The sequence below is a fragment of the Alnus glutinosa genome, chromosome 10 (assembly GCF_958979055.1).
Source record: "Alnus glutinosa chromosome 10, dhAlnGlut1.1, whole genome shotgun sequence".
In the NCBI taxonomy this organism is placed as follows: domain Eukaryota; kingdom Viridiplantae; phylum Streptophyta; class Magnoliopsida; order Fagales; family Betulaceae; genus Alnus; species Alnus glutinosa.
In genome coordinates, this window is record NC_084895.1 from 27919029 (window position 1) to 27945578 (window position 26550).

General features: G+C 33.7%; 3 protein-coding genes across 4 annotated transcripts; 2 read left to right on the plus strand and 1 right to left on the minus strand.

Annotated features, from left to right (window-relative positions):
- Positions 1-749: 749 nt before the first annotated feature.
- LOC133880229 (zinc finger protein WIP2-like) lies at positions 750-3400 on the minus strand. The gene is made up of 2 exons (XM_062319135.1): positions 2570-3400; positions 750-1440 (listed from the first exon to the last, which is right to left on the minus strand). Exons 1-2 carry the CDS (start codon positions 3086-3088, stop codon positions 991-993), a joined length of 969 nt encoding a protein of 322 aa, XP_062175119.1. The 5' UTR covers positions 3089-3400; the 3' UTR covers positions 750-990.
- Positions 3401-15524: 12124 nt separating this feature from the next.
- LOC133880534 (thylakoid lumenal 19 kDa protein, chloroplastic) lies at positions 15525-17481 on the plus strand. 2 transcript variants are annotated; one of them, XM_062319486.1, is made up of 3 exons: positions 15525-15680; positions 16482-16973; positions 17070-17481. In XM_062319486.1, the coding sequence occupies exons 2-3, from the start codon at positions 16564-16566 to the stop codon at positions 17401-17403; spliced, it is 744 nt and encodes a 247-aa protein (XP_062175470.1). In that variant the 5' UTR covers positions 15525-15680; positions 16482-16563; the 3' UTR covers positions 17404-17481. The 2 variants fall into 2 exon arrangements, with proteins under 2 accessions (XP_062175470.1, XP_062175469.1); XM_062319485.1 differs by having other exon boundaries at positions 15545-15739.
- A 3998-nt stretch (positions 17482-21479) lies between these two features.
- Positions 21480-26314, plus strand: LOC133879553 (ADP,ATP carrier protein 1, mitochondrial-like). Its single transcript, XM_062318163.1, has 4 exons — positions 21480-21639; positions 23847-24361; positions 24454-24825; positions 25616-26314. The coding sequence occupies exons 2-4, from the start codon at positions 23858-23860 to the stop codon at positions 25910-25912; spliced, it is 1173 nt and encodes a 390-aa protein (XP_062174147.1). The 5' UTR covers positions 21480-21639; positions 23847-23857; the 3' UTR covers positions 25913-26314.
- The last annotated feature ends 236 nt before the right edge of the window (positions 26315-26550 follow it).

Genomic DNA, 26550 nt, shown 5'->3' on the forward strand with positions numbered 1-26550 from the left:
ACTTAACCCAGCAAAATTTGACCCAAATGAGTTGAATCTCATCAAACCTTCACTTTTACAATATTTAACTTTAGTATTGTCATGTTGAGTCAGTTATATGGGCTTATCGGCGAGAGAGAAAATTCTTCTTTCTCCTCTTCATTTTTTTAAAAAACTCTCAATTTTAAAATATTTTAATTTTATATCCCATCAATAATTTTTTATTATTATTTAAATAATAAAAAATTCATTACAATATAAATTTTTTTTACTTTTTTATACATTCATTTTACTTTATATTACATTTATCACTTCTTAGTACTACTACCCCCAACTCACATTTCCTTACCAAACAATGCCATATTACCCTATTTTGCTCATGATCATGGAATTAATTACTACACAATCCTTCTTTATAGTCGGAGAAATTTTATACACAGTACATATATCTCACTTTTATTTTATTATACTGACGTGACAAGTTAGGTGTAGTAGCACCCTTAGATCCGCCATTGTTAAAGAAAGAAAAAAAAAATGCTAGAAACTATATTTTTATTCCATAACTGTCTTACAATTATGACGTCTCAGTCACAATCAATCATTTAAAAAAAAAAAAAATCAAAAGTTGGTTGAGACTTCCACGTTACCATTATAGAATAATTGTAATATAAAAATATGTTTTTTACCATTACTCACTACTAAACTTTGTCAAGACAGCGTAATAAAATAAAAGTATAATAAATATGTGGTGTTTAGCATTGCTCTTAGTATATATAATGGCACCAGCTAACACAAGACTTGCACTTCTTTCCTGGCCTATTCCTTTGAAAAATGGGTGAATTTACACTGTAAGGCAACATTGGGAGCAGAAGGTAGCTAGAAATGAAAGAAAGCATAAAGCAACTTTTATCATATATCTTGAGCTAGACATAACTAAGTGAAGCTCAATATCAGATCATGACCTGAGAGAATTCACCTAGAGGTTAGAGAGACTCAATTTCATTCATCTGATCATGACATTGAGGAATCACCATCACCATGATCAACTTCAATATCGGATGCAGGTTCATCCTCTTCCCGAAAGCAAACAATACCAAAAGCTCCATGGCCGATGCCAAAAGCCTTAATGTGGTCTTTCAAAGACCTCTTGTGCTTAAAATCAGACCCACAAGTACAATACCAAATCTTCCCACAGTTCTTCTCATGGGTTCTCCAATCACCTTTAACTGCAAATGCCTTGCTACATTTCCTACACATGAAGGGTTTGGCCCCATGCTTTCTCTTGTAATGTGTTTGGAGGGTTCTAAAATCTTTGAGAGGCCTTGCTCTTGGGTGCTCGATGTTGTGCTTGCACCCTGGTGTGCAGCAGTAGCATGGCAGTTTTAGCATGGCTGTTGGTTGAGTTCCCTTTAGAGAGTGTGGTCCTTTTCTATACTGAGATCCATGACCCCACATGTGCATCTGCAGTGCCAGGCAAAAAGCATACTTAGAGAGAGAAAGAGAGATCATGCATATAGAAAAACACTATAGACTGGGATTGCTTTCTCTTTGGGTTGTATAAAAATTTGAAATCAATTTTTTTTTCAAATGTAAATCAATTTTTCTTAGTCCACCCAAGGACGTTTTAAAAAAATATATATATTTACTATTTATTTTCTTTCCGTAGAAAGAAACCAGTGACAAACTTCCTTTTACCAATGCCAATATGAACACACTTCCAGCCTGTAAAGGACCACGGAATAGTATAAGTAACAAAGACATCTCTATCATCTCTGAATTTCTAGTACAAAGAACCATTTTTCTGAAAAAAACTATTAATTAATTAACATGTTGTGAGACTAGGATGCAGACATTTTACTATACTTGCGTTTGGACTTTGGATTAAACGTTATGACTTAATTACTGGTCTTTCCAGCTGCAAATTATTAGACTTTTTCTTGTCAAATTTCTCCAGTAGTACTGCCAATGACATATGGTTTTGGTTGTCTCCTGCCTCCCAGCTTTCTTTGTATAAGAACATCTGAAAATATTTCAGTGTTATCTTGATGAAGATCACCAGAACTTCTGAGGCACTGCAGATCTTATTAGTTTTATCTTAATTAACACGCTTGCAACTGGGTGCAGCACAATGTTCAAAGTGTAACAAAAACACAAGGAGAATTTTCATGAATACCCTCAAATAAAACAAAGAAAAGTACTGATCAGCTCAGTCTCACTTTTAAGTCAGATAGCCATGTTCAACCAAAAGCCATGCAGCCAATATATTTTACCTAGCTAGTGTGTAGTGTATATATATATATATATATTCAACAAAGAGATAAATTTCTAGTATAGGTAAAAACTTAATTTAGCTCAAAGAAGGAGCTAGAGCAGGAAATTAATCAAGGGAAAAGAGAGGAAAAGAAGAAAGAGGAACTAGGCTTAGGGATTTTGGTCATGTAATTAATGAAGCATAAGTCTAAAGCTCGACCAGCCTTGAGTAAACTTTATTATTGAGAGAGTATTTTGCACGGTGTCCTAGGATCTTCGCCATGGATACTCGGGTTATAAAAATAAAAAAATAAAAAAGAGAAAGAAAAGAAGGGCATACCTGGAGATTATTGTATCTGTTAAAGCTCTTGGAGCAAACAGGACATGAGAATTGAGTAGGACCTATTAGAATCTGAGAAGGGCTTGGAATCCAATACTGACCCTTGTTGAATCTGTCCAAAGGGTACCCTGAAACCACACTCATTTCTTCCTTATTTGTCAGTACATCTGCCGGAGGAGAGATCATCCTACAGCCCTGCAGATCTGTACTAGGGCTAGGGAGACCTATGTGTAGGGCTACAGTAACAGTTTCCCTACCATTTTCTTTGTTCCTGCAGGTCTTGTCATCTTCCTCTTCCACTGCACTACTTGAGGACTGATCATGTTCTTCCTGTCTTGTAGGGCTTAAGTTATTTATTAGAGGAAGAGCTTCTTTGACAGGCGGTGAAGAAGGTTGGCATTGAATGAAAGATTTGTTGTTAATGATGTTGTTCGAGAAGGAATGATGAGGAGGATAAGAATTCAAAAGAGGCATGAAGTTGAAGCATCCTCTAAAGAAATTGGAGTAGGGGTCTGCCATGGTGAAAGATGTTGGATAGGAAGAAGAACAAAGAGGTGAATGGCTTGGTGCTTAGCAACGAGATTGATGTATAAATATTGAGAGAGAAGGGGAGAACCTAAGGTAAAATTTCCTAGTAAAAGAGAAAAGTAAGCTCAAAGTGAGTGAAGAAAGTCAAGAAATTAAATTACCCTCTGGAGACCAAGAAGACAAATAACAGGGAGAGAAGATGATAAAAGGAGAAAGGAAAAAGCCAAAGCTAAAGTCAGAGATTAGACTTGCAGGTTGTTTCCCAAGAGAGAGAGAGAGAGAGACCGGGGGAACATTCTGTAGTTTCACAACTACTCTCACTCTCTCTCTCTCTCTTATCGTAGTTATTTCTGGCACCGGGTACCCGGCATTTGCTTTGGTGAGCGTGTTTACTGTTTGTTGTTACATGCAAGCTCGCCGATAAGCATCTTTCAAATTCTCGGATTGAATTTAAATGAATTTGAATAGGTGATTTTAAAAGAACATTTATGAAATTTATTTGATTAAATAAAAATTACGCTGCTCAACTACTTATTCGGTGTAGATTTTATAAGTGTTATCTTATAATTACCTGTCCAATTTCTCTTAAATTCGGTTAGAAAATTTGAAGGGATCTTGATAAGCTTGACCTCTTTTATGTTGAATAGTCAAACATATGAATTAAGATGTCCTACCAATTGTAAGAAGACGTAGATTTTCAAATTATGGTTTTCAGACCATTTCTTTGTATCCAAACATTTGGAAAATGTTACATATTAAAATTGTGACATGTTGCAGTTGAGAACTGAATATTTTTTTTTTAGGTTCTTACATTTTATGTTGTAAAAACGCTTTGAGCAAATGTTTTCTTTTGGTTTTATAAAGAACAAGTGTTTTTACAAAAGTGAAAAATAAGTTTTCTCGGAGGAAAATTATTTCTCCACGGCCTTGATAACATGCATGCCATAATTTTAATAGATGACATTTTTCAAATGTTTCGACGTAAAAAAAAGGGCCTAAATGAGAAAAATAAAATATAAAATCATTCCACGTAATTTGCATATTTATAGAACCCGGCCATCACGTACTGTATTTAAATTTTATAGAATAAATCATTGTGGTTTCCTTCTGTATAAAAACGATCTTTCAGTTAGTATTTTTAACAAAAGTTAATACCACGTGGTCACTTAAATATATGAGCGCTAATAATCTATTGATAGATGACCAACTAACCTAATTAAATTACAAATCTAACCTAAATAAAGAGAAATTATAAAATAATAATAATAATAGTAACAAGAAAAAATAAAAACAGAGTGGTAATTGACCCTCGCATAGGGATGGCTGGCCACACCTCTCCTGTAAGGGCGGCCACCCCTCATTTGGGGCGGTCATCTCTTGGCCACGCCAAGTCCAATAGCCCTCATATGAGGCGGCCAAAGGATGGTCGCTCCTGGCCTCTCTCTTTAGAAGGGGAGGCAACTCCTCATTTGGGGCGGGAGAGGGGTGGCTATGCATGCACCTCACAATCGATGGCCACCGTACCCCTTTGTGAGGGGAGGCCAGCCGCCATTCCCTAAATTTATTTAAATTAATGTATTTAAGGTATACTTGTAATTTTAGATAGATTATTACTACAAACTAGTAAATATATTATTAATGTTGATGCGTTTAAATGACTATGTGACATTAACTTCTATTAGAAATGATAATGAGAGTATCATTTTTACACAAAAGCAAACCACAATGATTCATTGTATAAAATTCAAACAGTAGAAACTGATTCTATAAATTTGCAAACTACATGAACTGATTTTTTTTTTTTTTTTTTTTTAATTTTTTTCGTTAATCTGTATCTATAGTTAATCAATCAAGTAACATCTTTTATGTAACACTCCGATCTTATATTAAGAAGAGATGAATAACTCACATAGGGTAAGTGGTTTATAAAGATATTCATGGGTGTTAAGTCTCATATTGCCTAGTTACTAAGTGAAACTGGGCTTTATAAATGATTATAGGAAAGCTCTTAAAATTGACTAGTCCTTTTGGAGTGATAGCGTAGATGTAGCTAGCGTTTTTTCCTGGTTCGTTACAAATGGTATCAGAGCCACCTAGTAACGCCAGGTCATGTGGTACTGGAGCATTGTATGACGTGACCCTGACGAAAACGTCAGGGGTTTAAGGAGAGATGTTTATAACACCCCGATCCCATATTAGAAAAAGATGAATAACTCACATAGGGTGAGTGGTTTATAAATATATTAATAGGTGTTAAGTCTCACATTGCATAGTTACTAGGTGAAACTAAACTTTATTACGGATTCTAAGAAAGCTCTAAAATTGACTAGTCCTTTTGGGGTGAGATAGTGCAGATGTGGCTAACGCTTTTCCTTGGGTCGTTACATTTTACATTTGCTATTAACTCATGTGGAGTAAGTCACTCATATTAGATTTTACAATATTTAACAGTGTACATAGTGTCACATCATTTAAAAATGTTAAATGATGTGATAATTAATGTAGGCAACATATTCATCATTAGATGCTGTAAAATTTAATTATGAACCATGAAATAAAAATGATCTTGTTGCTCACCAAAGCACGTACTTGTAGAAGTTCCGATAATTAACGCGCGCGACTTCAACACGTAGAACTCATATTTACCAAAATAAAAATAAGACATTGTGGGTGTGAAAGTGATGGGCAAATGTTGAGATAGTAGCTGAAAAGAGGTCGATCGAATTATGCAATTGTTTTATTAATTGAGATGAAGTCGGCAAGGACAGTGATGGGCATCGATCGATCAGCTATATTGTTGTTTTAATCACTGAGATGCAAATTTATATTAATGTCGTAAAACTCAAGGAAGTAGTAAGAAACAATATTATCACCCTTCTCTTTTGGTTCCTTAGCTAGATCATTAATTCTAGGAGATGAAAATCCATGTTATTAGATTGTTGGAATTTAATTTACAGAAATTTGGACAGCTTTAAAGATGAGAGTACTGCATGGTCCACCTGTCACAGACAACTTAGGGTATATATCAAGCTTACCTAACCAGAGCAGACGAGCCTCACAGTTTTCCTGTCGAAAATTTAAACATGCACCCTAGCTAATAACAAGGAATCTCACTCCTCTTCTAAGTGATGGCATCGAGACAAAGAGAAAAAGGGTCATCTTTAGTGGGAAGAAGCAGGAGATATGGAGTACTTTGAATAATGTAGTGGTAACAAAGAAAAAGGGACAAGGCTAAAGACAATTTGAATTATTTTGTGCCTAGCTTCTAAGACAATAGAAACAAGCTAAACTAATTGCATATTCAAAACAGTAGTCATTGACCATAGTTCCTACATTTGATCACCATCCACATTGGGGAACAATTTCTTGGATTTGAAAAAGTTTAAGAAAAGAAAAATGGAAATCTAAGTGAAATGGGGTTGAAATTTATAAGATTCTTGCATTGAGATTTAGTTCAGAATAAACTTTTATATCCCTTTTAATTAATAAAGCGAGTGTTTACATAACAAACAAATCCTTATTTTAATATATGGCATCCCTTTCACATTTTTTTTTTCTTTCCTCGATCAGTTTAAAGAGTAATGCTAAAAGTTTTTTTTTGTCACTTTTGTGTCCTTAAAAAAATGAAGTGGCTTTTAAAATTACCATTGAGTTTATGATTGGTCACTATTAAATTTTGATCAAATAATGATTTTAAAAGCCACCTTATTTTTTCATTAAAGGCAAGCCAAACTCTTTATGTTGTAATTTGTACCTCTGATCTAGCTAATATATATGATAGCCTAATTAATTTTGTTCATTGAAACACTAGAACCTTGGAAACAGGATCCTCTCAATTTCTTGAAGTCGAGAATAACTATTTCATGATTCTGATTAGATTTCACATGAAGTATCTAACGGTGTATATATTACCTATCTACGTTGTCATGTCATTTGAAATTTTCGAACGAAATGATAGTGTATACCGTTAAATGCCTTAAAATATAATTTGAAACATGAAATGAGATCCTAGAAGTTGAAACTTTTGTAGATGTTTACTACAAATTAAAGTACAAACCTATTAAGTGTCTAATATAAAATTCGCCTAGTGGTAACCATCATTTTGGTTTGCTCAAACCATAATTAATATGACTACTCGTTTTGGTTGAAGACCTTGAGAGCTATGTTGACTAAAGCACTAGTGATGTTGATTTTCAACTTTTTAGCTTATCTCGAAGCCACTTGTGAGTAAATCAAAGCAAAATTCATGGGGAAATTGGAGCATAGTTAGCTTCAAACTTATTATGAGGTCAAGAATTGGTTTTCCCAAATCATGCAGGATTTCAATACCCGAAGAACTTAGTTAAGGGACCATTAAATGCATCTCTACTTAATTCTAGGATTAATCCATTTGCAAATACATAATATATCTTGCTGGGTATATATATAAATTGTGCAGTCAATATATAATAATCTAATTAGCTACATTATGTAGCAAATTAAAAATGAAATAGTAATATATGAGAAAATTTTGGTTACGAAACGAGGGGTACTAATTATTATTATTATGGTCGTCGTCTTCTTGACAAGATCTGAATATACTTGAGCTCATGTCTGACGGAAAGTTGCTAAAGTTCTTTAAACAAACAGTTTTAAATGTTTTGTGTTTGGATTATTTATTAATGTTTTTGTTCTTAGGACATAAAACAAACAAATTTTTTTTCCTCTTTTCTTTCATCTATAAATTATTTTTAGAATAATTTGAAACCAAAAAGAAAAAAGAAAAAAAAAAAAAAGGAGAGAAGTGGAATTTCATTGAAAATAAATCTAAATTCCCTGCAAAAGAAGTGTTTTTATATAGAGGAGAGGACAATCGTGCCTCTGCAATGTCCATTAAGATAAGAGCAATAGATAAATACTTTTCTTTCAAAGATCTATTTGGAGAGTCTTCCCTCTTGACCAGAGTCCAACGTTAAACTTAATTTAATGTTTCCAAGACTGCACGAGTGTGTGTTTGAAAACTGAGCTTGAGCCTTTTGAGTCTCCATGTTCTAGACAAGTTTTAGAATTTCTAAACCACTTTGCCTCCTTCATTGGAAACCCCCCACAGAGCTCAAATCAATGTTTGCTTTCCAAATGTTTTTGTATTTAGACCACAAAATATAAAATAAAAATAAAATAATAGAAAAAAAAACAACTTTAGATATATAATTGAGTTGCGAAAAAAGATCTATTGCAATCGGCTATCCAAATTCTATGACAGAGAGTAAAAATGTATTGATGAAACCTATTTACCTTAAGTAGTCGGACATTCAAGAATTATATATCTTCTTTGTCCGGGCTATTTCTCTCTATTAGACTTTTAATCTACTGTGAAGACCCAATTAAAAGAAGAAGAAGAAAAGGTACTAGTGTCACATGATGGAAACCAAAATTTTTGATGTACATGAGGTTAAAAAAAAAATTAAGGAGAAAATAAATAATTTTTAAGAGTTTATTTTATAAAAAGAATATATATATATATATATATATATATATATATATATATATATATATATATATATATAAGAAAAATTTTAAAATTTTAAGAGTTGAAGCCCACAAGCTAATACCTAGCTGCTAGCTAGGTCCTCCTGAGCGTCACATAGCCCCTAGAAAAGGTCAATTTTCAGTCAGTCATGAGATAAATGTGTAGCCTACCCTCTGGACGCAAAGTTGCTCATCCCATAAAATTGTCGACCGTGTACTGAAAAAAGGTAGCTCAATCCAATTATTGATAATTATTACATACACATATACATGCATTTTCGAGGCCCTACCTAACCTAAAACCATTAATTTAATAAATTTCTAAATTCTCGTTAATTATATTATATATATATATAACTTGCTCTTTTTCATATTTTTAATATAAAATCTAACATTTATACCCTTATAAAAAAAAAGAAAGATCAATGATGAAATTACTTTAGCATTTCAATAACAGATATTGGATCAAATCCATGTTCTTGAATGATGCAGTTAATGTGCAGCCAATCTGTACAAATGGCTAAAGCATTATTATAAAAGATAATTCGTTAATCTGTGTTAAAGTATTGGTTAAGTGATTAAATTTACTTCTTCTTATCAACTTAAATTTTATAGATAAGTGGTGATTTAATACTGTATTAGAGTCAAAGGTCTTGAATTCGAACTTTGACTCTATTATTTACTTTTTATTTCAATTAAATATTTCAGAACTTCGTTTTATAATAAAGAGTATGTTGGGGAGCCCACCCCTTTTTCAATTTTCAAGTCGACCACTTTTTCTTCCATTTGGATTAGAAGTGGGTTAGATCTTCCCTAGCTTGTAACCCTTTCCTTTATTCAATGAAATGAACGGTCGATATTATATGCAATACAAATATATAAAAGGTCCAGTAAAATTCGCCTACTTGAGTACGTAGGTGTTCGAACAGTTCAAACTACAGAATCCACACATGCTCGAATAGGTAAGCACTATCGAGAGATCTCTCTTATGCAATAACAACTCATGGCATGCACCACATGTAAATTCGAGTAAGATATCATGGCAAAGATAAAAATTTTCAACAATTTTGTTATCATGATCGTGTCCGAACATATAAATTGACAATCTAAAACTTATTACGATACATAGATTTTAGAAAAACTCTCATATTTATTATCCGAATGAAATAAGAATAAATTATTGAAGATCCAAGTGGGAAAGATGGGCAGAACAAGACTCCTAGTGCATAAAGAAGCAAACGCGGTGAGATTGTTAGAAGTTGATCGTAGGAAGTACATGTGAGGGTGACAGTTGAGGTCCTGCATGGGGATGTTAAGTTGTTAACAGTAACATGATTGGAGGTCACTGTTCACAGACAAATATGACATCATTATTGGAAACTGGTGGTTCATTTCCTGTCCTTTTGCTAACCTGATGAAAGGGACATGAAAATTAGGGTTATTAAATTTTATTATTACTTGAAAAAGAAGAAGAAGGTGTTATTAAACAAAGATACTCTACATTTAAAAAGTGTAGGAAGAGGTATTACGACTCTTATCATTAGTTTTTTCTTAATATTGTGTCACGTGGCACTCATAAAAGCTGCCAAGTAAATTAGAATCGTAATATCCTTAGAATTTTTCATTAAAGAAAAAAAAAATCATTATCTTTTGTTCATGAAATGGCACTGGTAAGTGGTAACCATCATGAATACAAGATGACAAAAATGTACGTCAATCAATTACATGCATACGGAAAAGGTTAACTTAAGCCTAATTTCAGGCAGCAAGTGGTAAAGATCAGGGTTTGAGACAAGTCTTTAGGTTCAAATTTTAGTGCTTTTGTTTGCACAAATTAGAGGTCGATCGCTCACTAGCTTGATGTAAAGTTGTTGAGTGATTTTGGGAGATTAAAAGTTTAATTATAATCTAATTGCAAATTGATGTCTATGTATTAATTATAAACATAGCATTTATGCAACTATTTTGTAGTAAAATATATATCCAATAATTTATGGACACCTTCACTTTGCTTTGTCTCCCTACGGTCCTAACCGGATAAAAATTTTCAATAATTTTGATGTATAAATTGCTAGCAATTCGAGCACTTTTATAGGGCATACCGGACTACACAAGTCTTGAACATCCCATTTACATGTATGTACACGTAAACTCCATAAAAACTCTCTCACATTTACTTTCGAATTACTAGACAGCAAATTAAATTGCTAAAAATTCAGAACGGTCATACCCACTTGGTGCAGACCAAGTCAATCCGGTCTATCTCCATGGCTCAAAACATGCCATTACAAATGACCCACAAAGTCGGTTTGGTCACTGCAATTATTGCCTTCTGTCTTCTGTGAGTTATCTGTCCAGCAAACCATCAATTCTATGGCATTTTCTTGAGCAGGCCACATCCCAGTTAAGTTAAAATTGGGTGCCCCCCACCCCGGCCCTCCTTTTCTCTGGCCTCCTTGTTGTACTGTAAAAATTTGGATGTACTAATGGGTGTTTCTCAATAAAGCATCTTAGAGAAGCACAAATTTCCATAACATCAAGGGAAAGAAGCTTTTTTTTACATCAAAATTGAATTCAATCAGAGGAATTTTTAGAAAATTAAATTATAGAAGTACATTTACTCTTCTTTTTCTTTTATGTGATTTTCTTTCTTATTTCAATAAATGACAGCTAACTTTTATTAACAAGCACAGTGCAGTGCAGCCCAACACAGATAGAACAAACACCACAACTAGACAAATACACCCTATATACAAATGCAAAAGAAACACCCTCAGCATTACATGAGCACTTTACCACTTGTATGTTAGTTATGAGAAAATCTACCAAGACTTGAACTGGCCTGATTCCAAGAGCAATTTGCTCAAGTATAAGGAAACAAAAAGATTGACCTGGGGAAGTGAGTGGCCAATGGAGCATCTAATGGATACATCATACATGGTCATGATCAAGAAGACAACTTTCACCCCTGTGAACACACCCCAAGTCTCCAAATGACATCATCTTATGAAGAAGATGGACAGTGACTGTAATCTCTTAAACCAGACAGCAGCTATTTTCAAGGGTTAGCAGAGGATAGTGTGGCAAAAAACGGACCTTTAAAACAAGCACCAATCTACAGATGATAGAGACAGCTTCCTCATGGAGCTGCAAAGCCATTAATTTGAGCACCTTGTTGTCACTGATCAGCACAGCATGGATCCATCATGAAACTGTTACAAGAAAATAATGATAATAATAATAAAGCAAGCTGCAAAAGCAGGTGTTAGAAATACAGCATTTGGATGTTAAATTAGTGACATGCAGTTGGAAGCAAATAAGTTTATTATTATTATTTGTTTTTTAAGATATTTTTTCAAGAGAAAACAATGTTGTAAATTAGTAATTAACAAAATATAATTTGTATACTAGTTGTGAAGTAAACGGCTACTTCCTTGCCCCCTCCAGTGTCCGTAGAAGAGGTTTGAAGACTAGGAATTAATGTTAACTTCACATGAAGGACAAATCTCTTCCCAAAGGGCCGGGTGCCTATGGTCCACGTTTGAAAAGACTAGTTTCAAGTTTGCTTCTTTTTCGTGATTTGTCTCTCTTCTGTATGTGGTCCTTATCTCTCTTCTGCTGTTCTTGGTGTTGTTAAACATTGTGATTTTTACTGCAAATTCTTTATTATTTGAGGTGGAAATCCATGCGAAACTTATCACGCTAATTACTAAATTTGATTGTAGTTGACGTGATAGTGTCACGTGGACCATGACATTAGTTTATAAGTACATGTAATACTTATCAACCACTAAATAAATAATTAAATTTGATTGTCGTTGACGTAGTAGTGTTACATGGACTAACATATCAATTTGTAAGAAAATTATAATAAAAGTTGCAATACCTGGAGATACGATTTTCATGACACCATTTATATCACATCGGGAAAATTGTATCTTAAGGATAATTCTCTGGAAGTGCATGCATAATCAATTTCATTGTATTAGTTTCTTTAAATATTCTTCAAATCTCTTCTCCTTTGAATTTTCAGATTTTCTCTTTATTTTTGACTTTCCAACAACAAAACAGAGTGGCTATACATGCATTTAATATATCTCACCGGATGCATTACAGCCTTACAGAAAGAGTAGAACACCAGCATAATTTTCGACAGCATAATTTTCGACTCAGACATCACACAGATTCAAGCCTTGGAACAAAATGCAGAACTAATTTTCCTTTTACTTTAATGCCACAAGCAGGCAAATCCCGCAAATCCAGATAGAAACCGACACTTCTCTGTAGAGCTCATGAACCAAACTCGCATAACAAACGCTAGAAAACAAGTCATCCTGCCTTGAATTGAATGGTCACGGTGGCAATGGGCCACACAAACCATCATATTAATGCCACTCTCTCTCTCTCTCTCTCTCTCTCTCTCTCTCTCTCTCTCTAGTTTGAAAAGATAGCTGAGAATACTAACCTAAGATTCCATTTGGCTGCAATTGTACCTTGCCAAATTCCAGTCAGTCCAAATTTCCATTCATTCTTTATTTGACGTGAAGTTTACTCACTTAGCACAAGTCCTGAGTGGAATCGGAGGAAATCCAAGCAGGGTTGTCTTCAGTGGATTTGTTCTATTCAGAGACCAATTCCTAGGAATGTATAGACATCATGTGGCTGCAAGCACAAAACAGCATGGGCCAATGGGAAGAGCAAGATACAGGAAACTGAAAAGAAATCAAAAAATATCAAAGGATACAAGAAACTATCTTAAGTGGTTTGGCAAAGGCTTTGTTGACTTCAACCTCCTTCCATTTAGAAATTAATGAAACAAAAAGATTTCCAGGCTCCAATCAAATGATCTGTAAATTTACGCCCGAAATTGTGTTCGAAAGCTAATCTCACATTGAATAGGTCGATTACAAAGGTGTTCGTACGTACTAAGTCACACATTAGTTTTGTTACGTGTCCCACATTGGTTAAATGCAATCTTAACCATATAAATTGTATAAACTCTTAGGGATCCTCTTTATACAAGCTGGTTTTCAATGGTCAGTTTTACGACCTTGAAATCTTGCAAAATGCAATTTAGCCTCAGGGGTGTTAAACCAGAGCACCAATCCTAGATTAGCAAGATAGTAAAGGGTGGATTACATTGCCTTGTACAAGAACAATCGATCCACTATATATATATATATATATATTTTAATTAAATCATAAAAGATGGCTACAGATCCTGTTGAAGGTCGATTTGTGCATACTCTTTTGGGCATTTTGACAATTGTTTCGCATTCTTTGTTTGAAGCCAAGGCCCATTAAAATGAATGGCTATTTATGTATTGGGCTTTGAGACATGGCCCATTATATCAGGGAAATCAAGCTGGTCCAGCTGGACATGTGAAATAGGAGCCCAATGGATCTGCCCAGTTAATGTCGTTTAGATTGAGGAAATGTATTAAAGGCATCTGGTATTTAATCACTCTTTTTAACTACACTTATCTCTTTTTAACTGTATCATATGTGTGAAAATACAATTATATCATTAAATTAAAAGATTTAAAAAAATAAAAACTACATATTAAAATAAATAACGCTATAAATCACACTTTTAAATTTAAAAGTTAATTAGTATTATCACGTCAATAATATAAAATAAAAATATAGTTTATAGCGTGCGTTACTCAAGCTTTAGATGCCGTGCTCCTGGGATATGGGATGTTTAAAAGTCAAAGAAAATATTAAAATAGATACAAAGTGTAGGACTTTTAGATGAAATCAAAGTCAACATTTTCTGTGTTCATTAAACAATTTCGAAACGGCGAAGTTTAAGAAACCAAAAGCACACAAACTCTTTTTGTTTATTACAGTCACATTATTTTATAGACTGAGATTTTAAAAAAAAAAAAAAAAAAAAGAAAGAGTAAATTTTATTATTTAAATTAATATTTTAATACTCTCTTCATGTGTAAAATCAGACAACGCAACACGTTCAATATTTCCTTTCAAAAAAAACAAGTATGTTATTTTAATTGAAATAAAAAACTATTTTAATTATTTGATTCCGTGTTAAATAAATTTGTCTCGTAAGGTTAAAATAATAAATATAATTATTTAAATTAACATTTGAATGCTTTTTTGAGTGCAAGAATGTTGCAACCTTTTGATTGTTTTTAAAGAATGGATCACATCACATGTCATAGGCAAATCAATTACAAAATAGTTTATTTTACGTTTTTTTATTATTATTCTCCATCTACTAAATTTACCAATAGTTGAGATAGATATATTTGAAGAAAAGTCACGTACTCCTTTAAACTATTACTCAATTGTTAATGTGCCTAAAAAATTATCGAGTGTGTCAATTTACCCTTAAATTACCAAACAATGTCTATGTGCTCCACAATAACAAAAATATTATTCATAAAATTATAAAATTCTTAAAAACAAAACAAAACAAAAAAATTATTTTTTTTAAAAAAAATTAAAAAAAAAACCGAAAAAATAATTTGTTCGGTTTTGTTTTATATAATTTTAGTTTTTGGCCACCTCTTGAATTTTCATTTTTCTCATTTTTTTAAAAAGAATTGCTTTTTTTAATCTTAAAAAAAATGGTTTTTTTTTTTTAATTTTTTTTCTTCGAATTTATAAAGATATATTTGTCTTATTGATAGTTCGAGAGTATATGTATTTTTGTTGTGTATTTTTTTTTGTTATAAGCGCTTTAGATATGATTTCTTACTAATTTTTTATATAATTAAAAACATAATTATCTTATATGGTAGGAAATTATTAATTTTTTTAAAAAATAAAATCACAACTATTCTATAATTCAATACCGCATTATAAATAAGATAATTTGTGAAAAATTAGCGGATAAATATATCTATAAGCGCTTTTGATCCTGTTGACTTTAAACAGAAGCCAATAAAAGGCGACCCTCTTTTTTTCGCGCATTTCAAATCCTCTCTCGCCCTCTCTCCACCACACAAAGCGATCTTATACATTCCTCGATCCTCTCTCACAACCTTTCGCTTCTCTCTCTCTCTCTCTCTCTCAACGCGCAGCGAAAGTCGGAGGAGGCTCTCCCAAAGGTAGCAAAGATTTTGGAGTGACGGAGTCAAAGATTGAAGATATCTGTTAGCTGGTTTTTGTAATGCCTTTTATCTTGGCTGCGATTTGTTTTTGAATCTCATTTACCAATAATCTTTGATTGTGCATTGATTGTCAATTTTGGTTATATATCATATTCGCCAATTGTTGAATTGAAACTTATAGTCTTTTATGTTGTGAAACTGTTTGTTACAGCAGATATGTGACTGAACCAAGCATTTCATTGTGCTACTAATTGTTAGGGACGTAATATCATCCGGTCTTTGTTCTAGATTGCTAATTTTTATTCTAAAACTATTTTTCTGAGGTTTTTCTGAACTTGTGGTTCTTCTTTTGGTTTTGTAGTTTTTATTTTATGAAAGAGTTTACTCTGATTAGTTTGTTGTAGAGACTCTTTTCTGCATTCCTAGTTGTGGTCAAAATTATTAAATTGAACAGTCTTTGGTGTAAATTCTTCAAGTTTGGTCTTCTGGGGATGGGGTAATTAGTTTGGATGTTCTGAACTAAATCGATTGCTAGTGGGACTGCATATCTAATGTTGTTCAGTTCTAAATGTCAGTTTATGAATTTAAATGCTGTTTTGCTTTCCTTTTATTTTTTTAAATCGTGTAGTTTTTGGTTTTCTTCCTTTGATGGATGAGCAATAATGAAATCTTTAGAGTGACGATTCCCTTTCTTGTCTGCTAGTATTTTTTTTGCTTGTTGAGGTTTTTTTGTCCTAATATGCAACTGAAAAAGGAGTAATCTCAATCGTTTGGATCCTAACACAAGCTCTCTTCCAGAGTATTGGATAAGGAAAATCTTCCAAGCCTCAATAGAGATAGCAGACAAAAAAAAAAAAAAAAACCACACCTTTCCATCTCCATGGCCACCATATTCTCACCCTCAGCCATCTTCTCCTCCTCCTCCTCCTCTTCCACCGCCACAAAACCACCAAAAACTCCACCTTTGACCAAACCCCATCTCCCTATCCCACCCACCAAGCCTCCCCTAACTGCCTTATTAACTACCACTCTAACTGCCACAGCCCTTGCCACCACACTCCTCACCACTCCTCCTCCTTCCCTAGCTGACTCCCCACCCACAACCTACCACCTCTACTACGGCACTGCCGCTAGTGCAGCCAACTATGGTGGCTACGGCGGAAACTCTGACAAGAAAGCCTCCGCCGAGTACATCTACGACATACCGGACGGTTGGAAAGAGCGGTTGGTGTCAAAGGTTGAGAAGGGAACCAATGGCACCGACAGCGAATTCTACAACCCAAAGAAAAGGTTATTTTTTACTACCATATTATTTTAGTTGTATAACATCCGTATAATAATTCTACTGATGGTACTGAATTTATTTGTTTATCAATATTGTAACAGGTCCGAGCGAGAGTACCTCACGTTCCTTTCTGGGTTTCGTCAGCTGGCCCCTAAGGATGCGGTGTTGAACAACTTGGCACTGTCAGACGTGGATTTGCAGGACTTGATAGCGAGCGCAGACAAGGTGACATCCGAGGAGAGGAAGGATGAAAGTGGACAGGTTTTTTATGTGTACGAGATTGATGGTGTTGCGGCACATAGTTTGATCTCCGTTACTTGTGCTAATAATAAGCTCTATGCGCATTTTGTTAATGCGCCTACACCAGAGTGGAATAGGGACCGGGACATGTTGACGCATGTTCATGAGTCTTTTAAGACTGTTGGGTCGTTTTAGTGTATACTTTGTGGGATTGTTGATAGAGCAAAGAGCGGCAGGTTTTAATATTACGATTATAGATTTTGTTGATGTTAATCCTTGTTCTTCTCAAGTTTTCTAAGTTCAATTTCATGCCATGTTTATGTCATGAAGAGTTCAATAACTCCGAGAATGGGTTGGGTGGTTGTTTGTGTCTTAATCTCTTAGTAGCTAGGTAGAGTTCATCTTTTATCTCTGCATTCTGATATTAGCCCTTCTTAAGTCATTCGTCACATACTAATCCTATATATTTGTGTGTTTGTCCCAACAACTTTAAGATACTAATTCTATTTTTGAAAAATATTATTTTGTGCTAAACTTTTGGTTTATGTTGGTTCAAGGTGAGTGAGTTTCCCTTGAACTTCTCTGTTAATTCAACTCAAGAAGAGTCTACTATATTGAGACAGGAAATTTAACCAATGTAGCCTTATGGCACAATATCAAGTTCTCGAAGTATTTCTCTTTCTTCTCTACTTTTCTACGTGCTATCAAAGCCTGCATTGAATAACCTGCATTAGTATACTTTAATGCATTGAATAACCTACATTATTATAAAGGACAAGGCTCATTTCCATTTAATTTGAAATTATATTATTTATTTCATAGGCACAATTTAAATGCATTTAATGATGTATATTATGGACATCGTTAGATGTACCAATTTTAAATCATGACCATGAAATAGATACCATTCATTTCATTTGAAATTAAGAGAATCATACTCCATTATAAAGGTAGAGTACAAAACTGTGAAACAAAATCAAATTCAATCATACCACCTTATCACAAATGGTCCAAATTATTTGGAAAAGACATACTAGAATAAGGTGAAGATGGTTGTGGCAATGGTTGACGGTGGTGGTGATTCTAGTGACAGCAACGACTATATGGTGAGATCATTTCTAGTAATAATAGCCAAAGTAATTATTGAAAAAGTGCAACTATCTATTTTAACTACTACTTTTTTTTATATTCTCTCCAACATATTTTATATTTTACTCTTTACTTGCATTTAAATATTATTTTGTGTTGGAAAAAGTATGAAATAAATAGGGGGAGAGAGAGAGAGAGAGAGAGAGAGAGAGAAAAAAAGGAAAGGGAGAGAGAAAATAATAAAAAACTCTTTCAGTGTGAATAGCAGAAGAATCTATTTACTATTCACACTAAAAGAAAAAGAAAAAAAAAAAAAAAATCTATTTTGCCTATTTTACAGGAGACGAAAAATTACTCATAATAGTTAAATTTGACTATTGTGAACCAATTTGGCTATTATGAACTATTTACCTATTCTGTTAGGGATGCTCTGAGCAGGATTAGGCATAGAGGAGGAGAAAATAGATGTGACTGTTGAGGGAGCACAGAATTTAATGCGGTTGAATTAAAATGCTCTGAATTATTTTGGATCCTCTCATATTTTATTTAACTATATGACAAAATTTGGTTACAAATGATAGATTATGAGAGGGACATAAATTTCCTACAAATCGGTTTTAGAAAATTTCATATAACCCACATATAAGATTGACATGTGTCCCTTAACATATGAGTAACACATGTTATTTTAATAGCATTAATAAAAAAACATGTGATTTTCACATGTTTAAATGACACATGTCACTATTATATGTGGGTTGTATAAAATTTTCTACAAATCGGTTTGTAATAATTTTTTGTCCTCATGTGAGAGCACTCAACTATCTATTAAAAAAAAAAAAAAAAAAGCACTCAACTTTGTTCATATTATAGCTAGACCAAAAAGGACTAAATCTAAAATGGGCTCTAAAAGAATCTCGTGATATTCTGATTTGTTAATGCAGTTGATGTGTAATTAATATATAAATAAAGGATGAATCTGCAAATCTGTCATAATAATGTATTTCTTGAATCATTATATAGGCCAGGTGATCTTCTTTTGGCATCCTATATATACCATACACAGAAATCAAACCCACACCCAAGATGAAAAAAAAATCCTTCTTTTTGTGCTTCCTCCTCCTTTTTCCACTTTTAATAGATTGAGATAAAAAAAAAAAAAAAAATTAAAAATAGTGAATTTAATCATTTAAATTAATATTTTATTACCTTCCTTATGGTTAAGACTAGACAACACGTGCACTATTTTAATTAAAATAAAAAAAATTATTTTAATTATCTAATTTCATGTTAAATCAATTTGTCCTAAACGTTTAAATTAATAAAAAATAATAAATGTAATTATTTAAATTAACATTTTAACGCCTTTTGAGTCATGCGTTGCAAGAATCTTGCAACCCTCTATTTTTTTTTTTTTAAGCATTTTGTTGTTTCTAAATAATTCTTCTCATGTCCTAGGCAAATCAATTACAAGATAGTCGATTTTCTTTTTTTCTTTTTCTTTTTTTTTTTTTTTCCTTTTTTGTAATTTTTTTCCCCTTAAGCAGCTTTTGATCTTGTTGACTTAAACAGGACTGGATTTTGATTTTAATCAGAATAAAATTTGAAGTTTCTTTTTTTATCATGAGGCTTCAATGTTGAATGGCCAAACTTCGTAAAGTCTTACCGCTATTCAATTTTGAATTTCCTTCCCAAAAATTGGTGGAAAGGGACAACGATATCTTTGACAAATGACATAGTTCATCCATGATTCCATTTGCTAATACTTTTTAGAAATTGTTTTTTATTATTATTTTTTTTAAAAAAAAAATGTTCCATTTCATAGAAATGTGAAAATAAATTTAAGTATTTTGGGATTTTATTTTTTTGTTATGAAAAGAAAAAACGAAAGGAAGAAAGAAAAAGTTTTACCAAATAAATCGTTGTAATAGATTTTATTTATTTTTAGTTTTTAATTTTTGAATAATAGTCCAACAAGCATTCTTTAACATACTTGTATCCTTCTAGAACAAGTAGACTGAATTTGCTCATTTGGAACAAAAATGTTCAACCACTCATTGAACCAAGAAAGGAAAATTCTGACACATACATTTTGACCCATTCAATTCAAATAAAGGTTGAGAAAAAATAAAGCACAGTAGACTAATTTTGAATGTAAAAATGGAACTTTTAACAAGGTAAGGGTGCGTTTGAGATTGTAATTTCGTAAATAAAAAATGTGATTTTAAATTAAATTGTCAAAAATAAACTGTTTGAAAATTGTGTTTTTAAAAAATTGTGATTTAAAAATGCAGAAAACATAGGCAATGTGGTGCTTTTTTTAAAACATGAAATTTTAAAAAGCTAACTTGTAATTTTAAAGATCAAACTACGATTTTGCCAAACGCTTAACTCCGTTAATAAAAATCACTTTTTCAAATCGCACATTTTAAAATCGTTATTATTAAATCGCACTTTTTGAAATCGCAAACCCAAACGAACACTAAATAAGTAAATTTTTTTTCAAGAATTAATGGATTTTTTTTTTTTTAAATGTGAATAATGAGACTTTCAATTTGTAATTATTTTTACCATGATTGAGGGTCTTAGAAACTATTTATTAAATTTTTACCATATTAGTCTTAAAATTTGTTTTGAAAATAACATTTATTATATAATTATTAAGTGCGGACATTAATTAAAAAATATTTTATTAACTTTTTACCATATTATAACCTTAAAAATGCTTTTTTGAATTTTTTTTAAAAAAATATAAATTTATTATATAATTATTAGTTTGGGGCATTAGGCGACCATCTTAGTCGCATAAGACTCGAGCCACCGTGCATGGAGACCATATATATGTGTGTTGAAATGATTGGGATATTTTCTATTAGAATTAACAATATAGTCCATGGGTATGGTTGATTTGTTTTAAAAATAAATGGTTTGCAGAGGACTATTTGTCCATAAAAGGCAACTAAATAAATAAATTTATACTCTTAGTCGTTGTCATAAAAACCAATTACATTGAACCTACCGTTGATCTTTCTCCTCCAACTGCACTAGAAAAAGTAAAACAACATCAACGGCCCTCTTTCACCCCATCCACCACCATCCAACCGTCCCCGCACAATCTGACACACGCATCCAAATAACCACATGGTCCACGCCACGCACGCCACATGGAGCCAATAAAAAGCGACCATCTTTTTCGCGCATTTCAAAGCCTCTCTCGCCCTCTCTTCACCACACAAAGCGCTCTTACACATTCCTCGATTCTCTCTCCCAACCTTTCGCTACGAGACGCCTCTCTCTCTCTCTCTCAACGCACAGCGAAAGGCGGAGGAGACTCTCCCAAAGGTAGCAAAGATTCTGTTTGTCTCTCTCCGATTCTAGTTCCACCACTAATACTAGTGTTAATCTCTAAGATCTGATACATTTCGTTGTGTATGTGATGAGCTCTTTTAGATCTGTTTGTTTTGTGCGATTTCCGTTTCATTTCTAGATCGAGTTTCGTTTTCGTTCGGACACGGAAGGTAGAGCCGTCGTTTTACGCGGCGTGTTATAGATTTGATTCGTGTTTTTTTTTTTTTTGTTGTTGGCTTTGTTGCTGTAAGATCCTCTGGTTTCTTAGATCTGTTTTTCTTATTGGTTCATTTTTGTATTTGTATTTGAATCTCTTAATTTCTTGCTATTTTTTTTGTATGATCGGATTGTTATTTGTCTTACTATAAATTTTGACTTTATTTTCGTTGTACGGTCAAGTTTCTTGCCTATCTGAATGAATCAGATCTGTTTGATTTTTACTCTATTTTGTATAATCCAATTTGATCTCATTATTAAATGTATATATTATATTATATTTTGTTCAAAATAGTTTGATACGAAGCCTAGCGACGTTGAAGGAATATACGTAATTATGCATTTGATTGAAAATCTAAGTTTGCTGGGGAGAGATTTGAGCTTTTACTTGAAATTCACCGGAATTGCTTTTGTGAATTATCCTTTAACTTTGAGGGTTTCTTTATCTTTTAGAATTTGGTTTATGGAATCTAAGATTGAAGATATCTGTTACTGGTTCTTGTAACGATTAGTTTTTTGAATCTCATTTACCAATATTGTAAGCAAGCTCTTTAATTTCTATTGGATGAATTAGCAATTTTGTTACTGTTACATTAATTCCTTTGGGAGTTTGAGCATGTTTCTCATCTTTGATTGTGCATTGATTATCAATTTTGGTTGTAGATCATATTCATCAATTGTTGAATTGAAACTTATAGTCGTTTATATTGTGAAACAGTTTGTTACAGCAGATATGTGACTGAACCTATCTTTTCATTGTGCTACTAATTGTTAGGAACGTAATATCATCCGGTCTTTGTTCTAGACTTCTAATTTTTATTGTAAATCTATTTTTCTGAGGTTTTTCTAAACTTGTGGTTCTTCTTTTGGTTTTGTAGTTTTTATTTTATAAAAGAGTTGACGCTGATTAGTTTGTTGTAGAGACTCTTTTCTGCATTCCTAGTTGTGGTCAAAATTATTACATTGAACAGTCTTTGGTGTAAATTCTTCAAGTTTGGTCTTCTTAGTTTGGATGTTCTGAACTAAATCTAGTGGGACTGTATATCTAATGTTGTTCAGTTCTAAATGTAAGTTTATGAATTTAAATGCTGTTTTGCTTTCCTTTTATTTTTTTTTAATCGTGTAGTTTTTCAGTTTTCTTCCTTTGATGGATGGGCAATAATGAAATCTTCACATTGACTATTCCCTTTCTTGCCTGGTAGTTTTTTTTTTTTTTTTTTTGCTTCTTGAGGTTTTTTTGTCCCAATATGCAATTGAAAAAGGAAGTAAGAGCATCTCCATCATATGCACTAAAACCTCCATGTTGTGTATATTTAGCTAATATAAGATAAAAATCATGTCCAGCAGCTTGTCTTCTCCTTTTCTAAAACACACATTTTGCTTTTTAGTTAGCTACTTTTAGGCAATTACTGTAGTGTATGTATTCTTTTTTTAATTGCTTCTCTTTCTGCCGCTCTCTCTTTTTTTGTTAGTCATTTTTCTCTCCTCTTTCATATGGTTTAAGAAAACCAAAAAAAAAAACTCAGAAATAATAGTTAAAGAAAATAGAGAATATGATAGAAGATCTGTTGGAGTTTCTAAGAAAAATAGTTGGTGAAGTAGAAAATGGTGCTTTTTTATTAGCTGAAATGCATGACATTGCTAGAGATGCTTTAAAGACGTCTTCTTTTTCCCACTTTTCCCACATGTCGCGTCTTATTTTTTTCTGTTCTCCTTTGTATTCATCTTCCTCATATATTTTCAGGTTATTAGTCATTGTGATTGATTTCATCGTTTTGGTGGGTTCTTTCAAGGTAGAAATTTAGGCTTTTTTGTTATTATATCTATGAGTGGTTGAAAGCTTAAGAAATATGTACTTTTTCTTGTTCTTTAAATTTATGATGATCTGGTAACATCGATGGTTGTAGATGCTTAGTTATGTGTTGTCACACTGCATTTCCCTGTAATATCAGCCAGTTTTGACATTATAGTGTGCATCCTTGCAGGGGAAGTCAAAATGGTTGATCAGGTTCAACACCCCAGGGTCTTTCAGAAGGTAGCTGGCCAGCTCCATCTTCGTTCCGGTCTTTCCACCGATGTTCAGAGTTATGATGCTGGTTTACATCGGCCAGCTCTGTACCAAAGGCGGGCCACATTTGGGAATTACTCCAACGCTGCGTTTCAGTATCCTGTAATGCCAGCATGTAGAGCTACCACTGATCTATCTGTGGTTGCATCAACTGCCTCCCCAATTTTTGTCCCAGCCCCTGCAGAGAAAGGGCACTTTCTTATTGACTTCCTTATGGGCGGTGTCTCTGCTGCCGTATCTAAGACTGCTGCTGCTCCAATTGAGCGTGTTAAACTTTTGATTCAGAACCAGGATGAGATGATTAAAAGTGGGAGGCTTTCTGAACCCTACAAGGGTATTGGTGATTGTTTCAAGCGAACAATGAAGGATGAGGGGGTTGTTGCATTGTGGAGAGGTAACACTGCTAATGTCATCCGTTACTTCCCTACTCAGGTTAGTGTTTTTATTCTCTGTTTCCTTTCTTTTGTCTGAGAAACCTATTTTTGTCAGGCTTCTAATGCTAGATTTTCTCTGAATTGCTCCAGGCCTTGAACTTTGCATTCAAGGATTACTTCAAGAGGCTTTTCAACTTCAAGAAAGACAAGGACGGTTACTGGAAATGGTTTGCTGGTAACTTGGCATCAGGTGGTGCAGCTGGTGCTTCATCCCTTCTCTTTGTTTACTCTCTAGACTATGCTCGTACCCGTCTGGCTAATGATTCAAAGGCTGCAAAGAAGGGGGGAGAAAGGCAATTCAATGGCCTGGTTGATGTCTACAGAAAGACATTGCAATCTGATGGTCTTGCTGGTCTTTACCGTGGATTCAACATTTCATGTGTTGGTATCATCGTATATCGTGGTCTCTACTTTGGAATGTACGATTCGTTGAAGCCAGTTCTCCTGACTGGAAAGATGCAGGTCAGCATATCTCTTCTGTTTTGTTCTTTATCATTACAGCGTTTGACATAACTAATACTTTGCATGGACCATGACTTAATGCTGCATTCTGTGTAAATATGATATAGTGAGTTTGTCTTAATTTTATTGTCATGTTACATAAACTGGATGGGTATCTTTCATATTATGTTTATGTAAAAAAAGTATTTTCTTTATATACCTAAAATACGTTTAAGATGTCTTCAATCTTCTTCTATTAGAAGAAAATCATCTGATATGGTTGAAGCTGATGAAGTGGCCTCATGTATGAGGTCATTGTTATGAAGCTCAAAATTTCTTGAGCTTCTTTTTGCTAAAATATCCAGATACATACTCTGTCAAGGGAGATATTTGCTGCTTTCTCTTTTTTGAGGACATGGAACTTCACCAAGGTAGGGCCCTTCAGACCCACCTCTGGAGAGTAAACCTCAGATACACAACCCAACCCCCCAGAACTATGTATCAAGTAATCCAGGAGAACTCCTAGTACGGAATCGACCCCAGGATGTTCGAGTCTACTACGGCTCATCCAAAGCCCGCCCTTTGTCCACTAGTACCTTGATGGGTGTTCTCTCTTGGAACCTATAATCTGTAAATAACATTATTTCTTTGTGTTTTTTTTTTTTTTAAAAAAAAAAAAAATTCTTTTTTATTAATTGATGTTGGTTAAAAATTCATTTAGCATTCATTCGCATGTGTATATGCTTGATCAGTTTGGTTCTTGAGTTAGTTTTCTGCCTCACGACATCTTGCTTGTTTTTGATGATTACAGGATAGTTTCTTTGCTAGCTTTGCCCTTGGTTGGCTCATCACCAACGGTGCTGGTCTTGCATCCTACCCAATTGACACTGTTCGCAGAAGAATGATGATGACCTCTGGTGAAGCTGTCAAGTACAAGAGCTCGTTCGATGCATTCTCTCAGATCCTCAAGAATGAGGGTCCCAAGTCTCTCTTCAAGGGTGCTGGTGCAAACATCCTCCGTGCTGTTGCCGGTGCTGGTGTCCTTGCCGGTTATGACAAGCTACAGCTGATCATGTTCGGAAAGAAATACGGATCTGGTGGAGGTTAAACAAGGGGGGTACATTTCCCTTGCTGTGCCGTTTAGCCAAATTTAGATGGTGATGAAAATCGTTTTGAGTTCCAATAACTTATTTCGGCAAATTTTTGTTTCAAATAATTCAGATTTAGAGGGAGTTGAATCCCAAACCAATTTTTAATTTTGGATGGATTTTCGATCCTATAAACGTGATTTGTTGGGGTGGCTGCCAAATGCCCCCTGTTAGTTCTGGGAGTTTCAGCCCTACAATTCTAGGGATACTTTTGTACGTGTCCTGGTATTTTTGAAGAATAAGTAGTTTCTTCGTTACTGGAACACTCTCGTCTGCCCCAATGATGTTATTTGTGTTGAACTATTTGCCTATTTGGCCCGAGGGTGAATTACGGGACTCTTGGTATGTGCTTTGGAGATGAATTTTGCCGTTTTGATTGTTAGTCATCGAATGGTGAATCTGTTTCCTAGAAAGCATGGTTCATGCATTCACCCTGGTTAGTGGATGTTAGGGCCAGCCATTGTTGTCCGTAGTTTTTAATTTGTTGTCTTCATATTTAGAAAGAGACCATCGTTAAAGCCGGCTGGCTTGCCGGTGTTAATGTTGATTGCTATTGAGGAATGCAACTTTTTACTGAAGCAAAATTAGAAAGTAGTAA

What these genes read in the sequence shown, in the direction of transcription:
- LOC133879553 (XM_062318163.1), top strand. Translation starts at nt 23,858, where the DNA reads ATGGTTGATCAGGTTCAACACCCCAGGGTCTTTCAGAAGGTAGCTGGC. An exon ending in TCCGTTACTTCCCTACTCAG is followed by an intron (nt 24,362 to 24,453) that starts GTTAGTGTTTTT and finishes GAATTGCTCCAG; the next exon opens with GCCTTGAACTTTGCATTCAA. An exon ending in TCCTGACTGGAAAGATGCAG is followed by an intron (nt 24,826 to 25,615) that starts GTCAGCATATCT and finishes TGATGATTACAG; the next exon opens with GATAGTTTCTTTGCTAGCTT.
- LOC133880229 (XM_062319135.1), bottom strand. Translation starts at nt 3,088, where the DNA reads ATGGCAGACCCCTACTCCAATTTCTTTAGAGGATGCTTCAACTTCATG. An exon ending in ACAGATACAATAATCTCCAG is followed by an intron (nt 1,441 to 2,569) that starts GTATGCCCTTCT and finishes CTGGCACTGCAG; the next exon opens with ATGCACATGTGGGGTCATGG.
- LOC133880534 (XM_062319486.1), top strand. Translation starts at nt 16,564, where the DNA reads ATGGCCACCATATTCTCACCCTCAGCCATCTTCTCCTCCTCCTCCTCC. An exon ending in TTCTACAACCCAAAGAAAAG is followed by an intron (nt 16,974 to 17,069) that starts GTTATTTTTTAC and finishes ATATTGTAACAG; the next exon opens with GTCCGAGCGAGAGTACCTCA.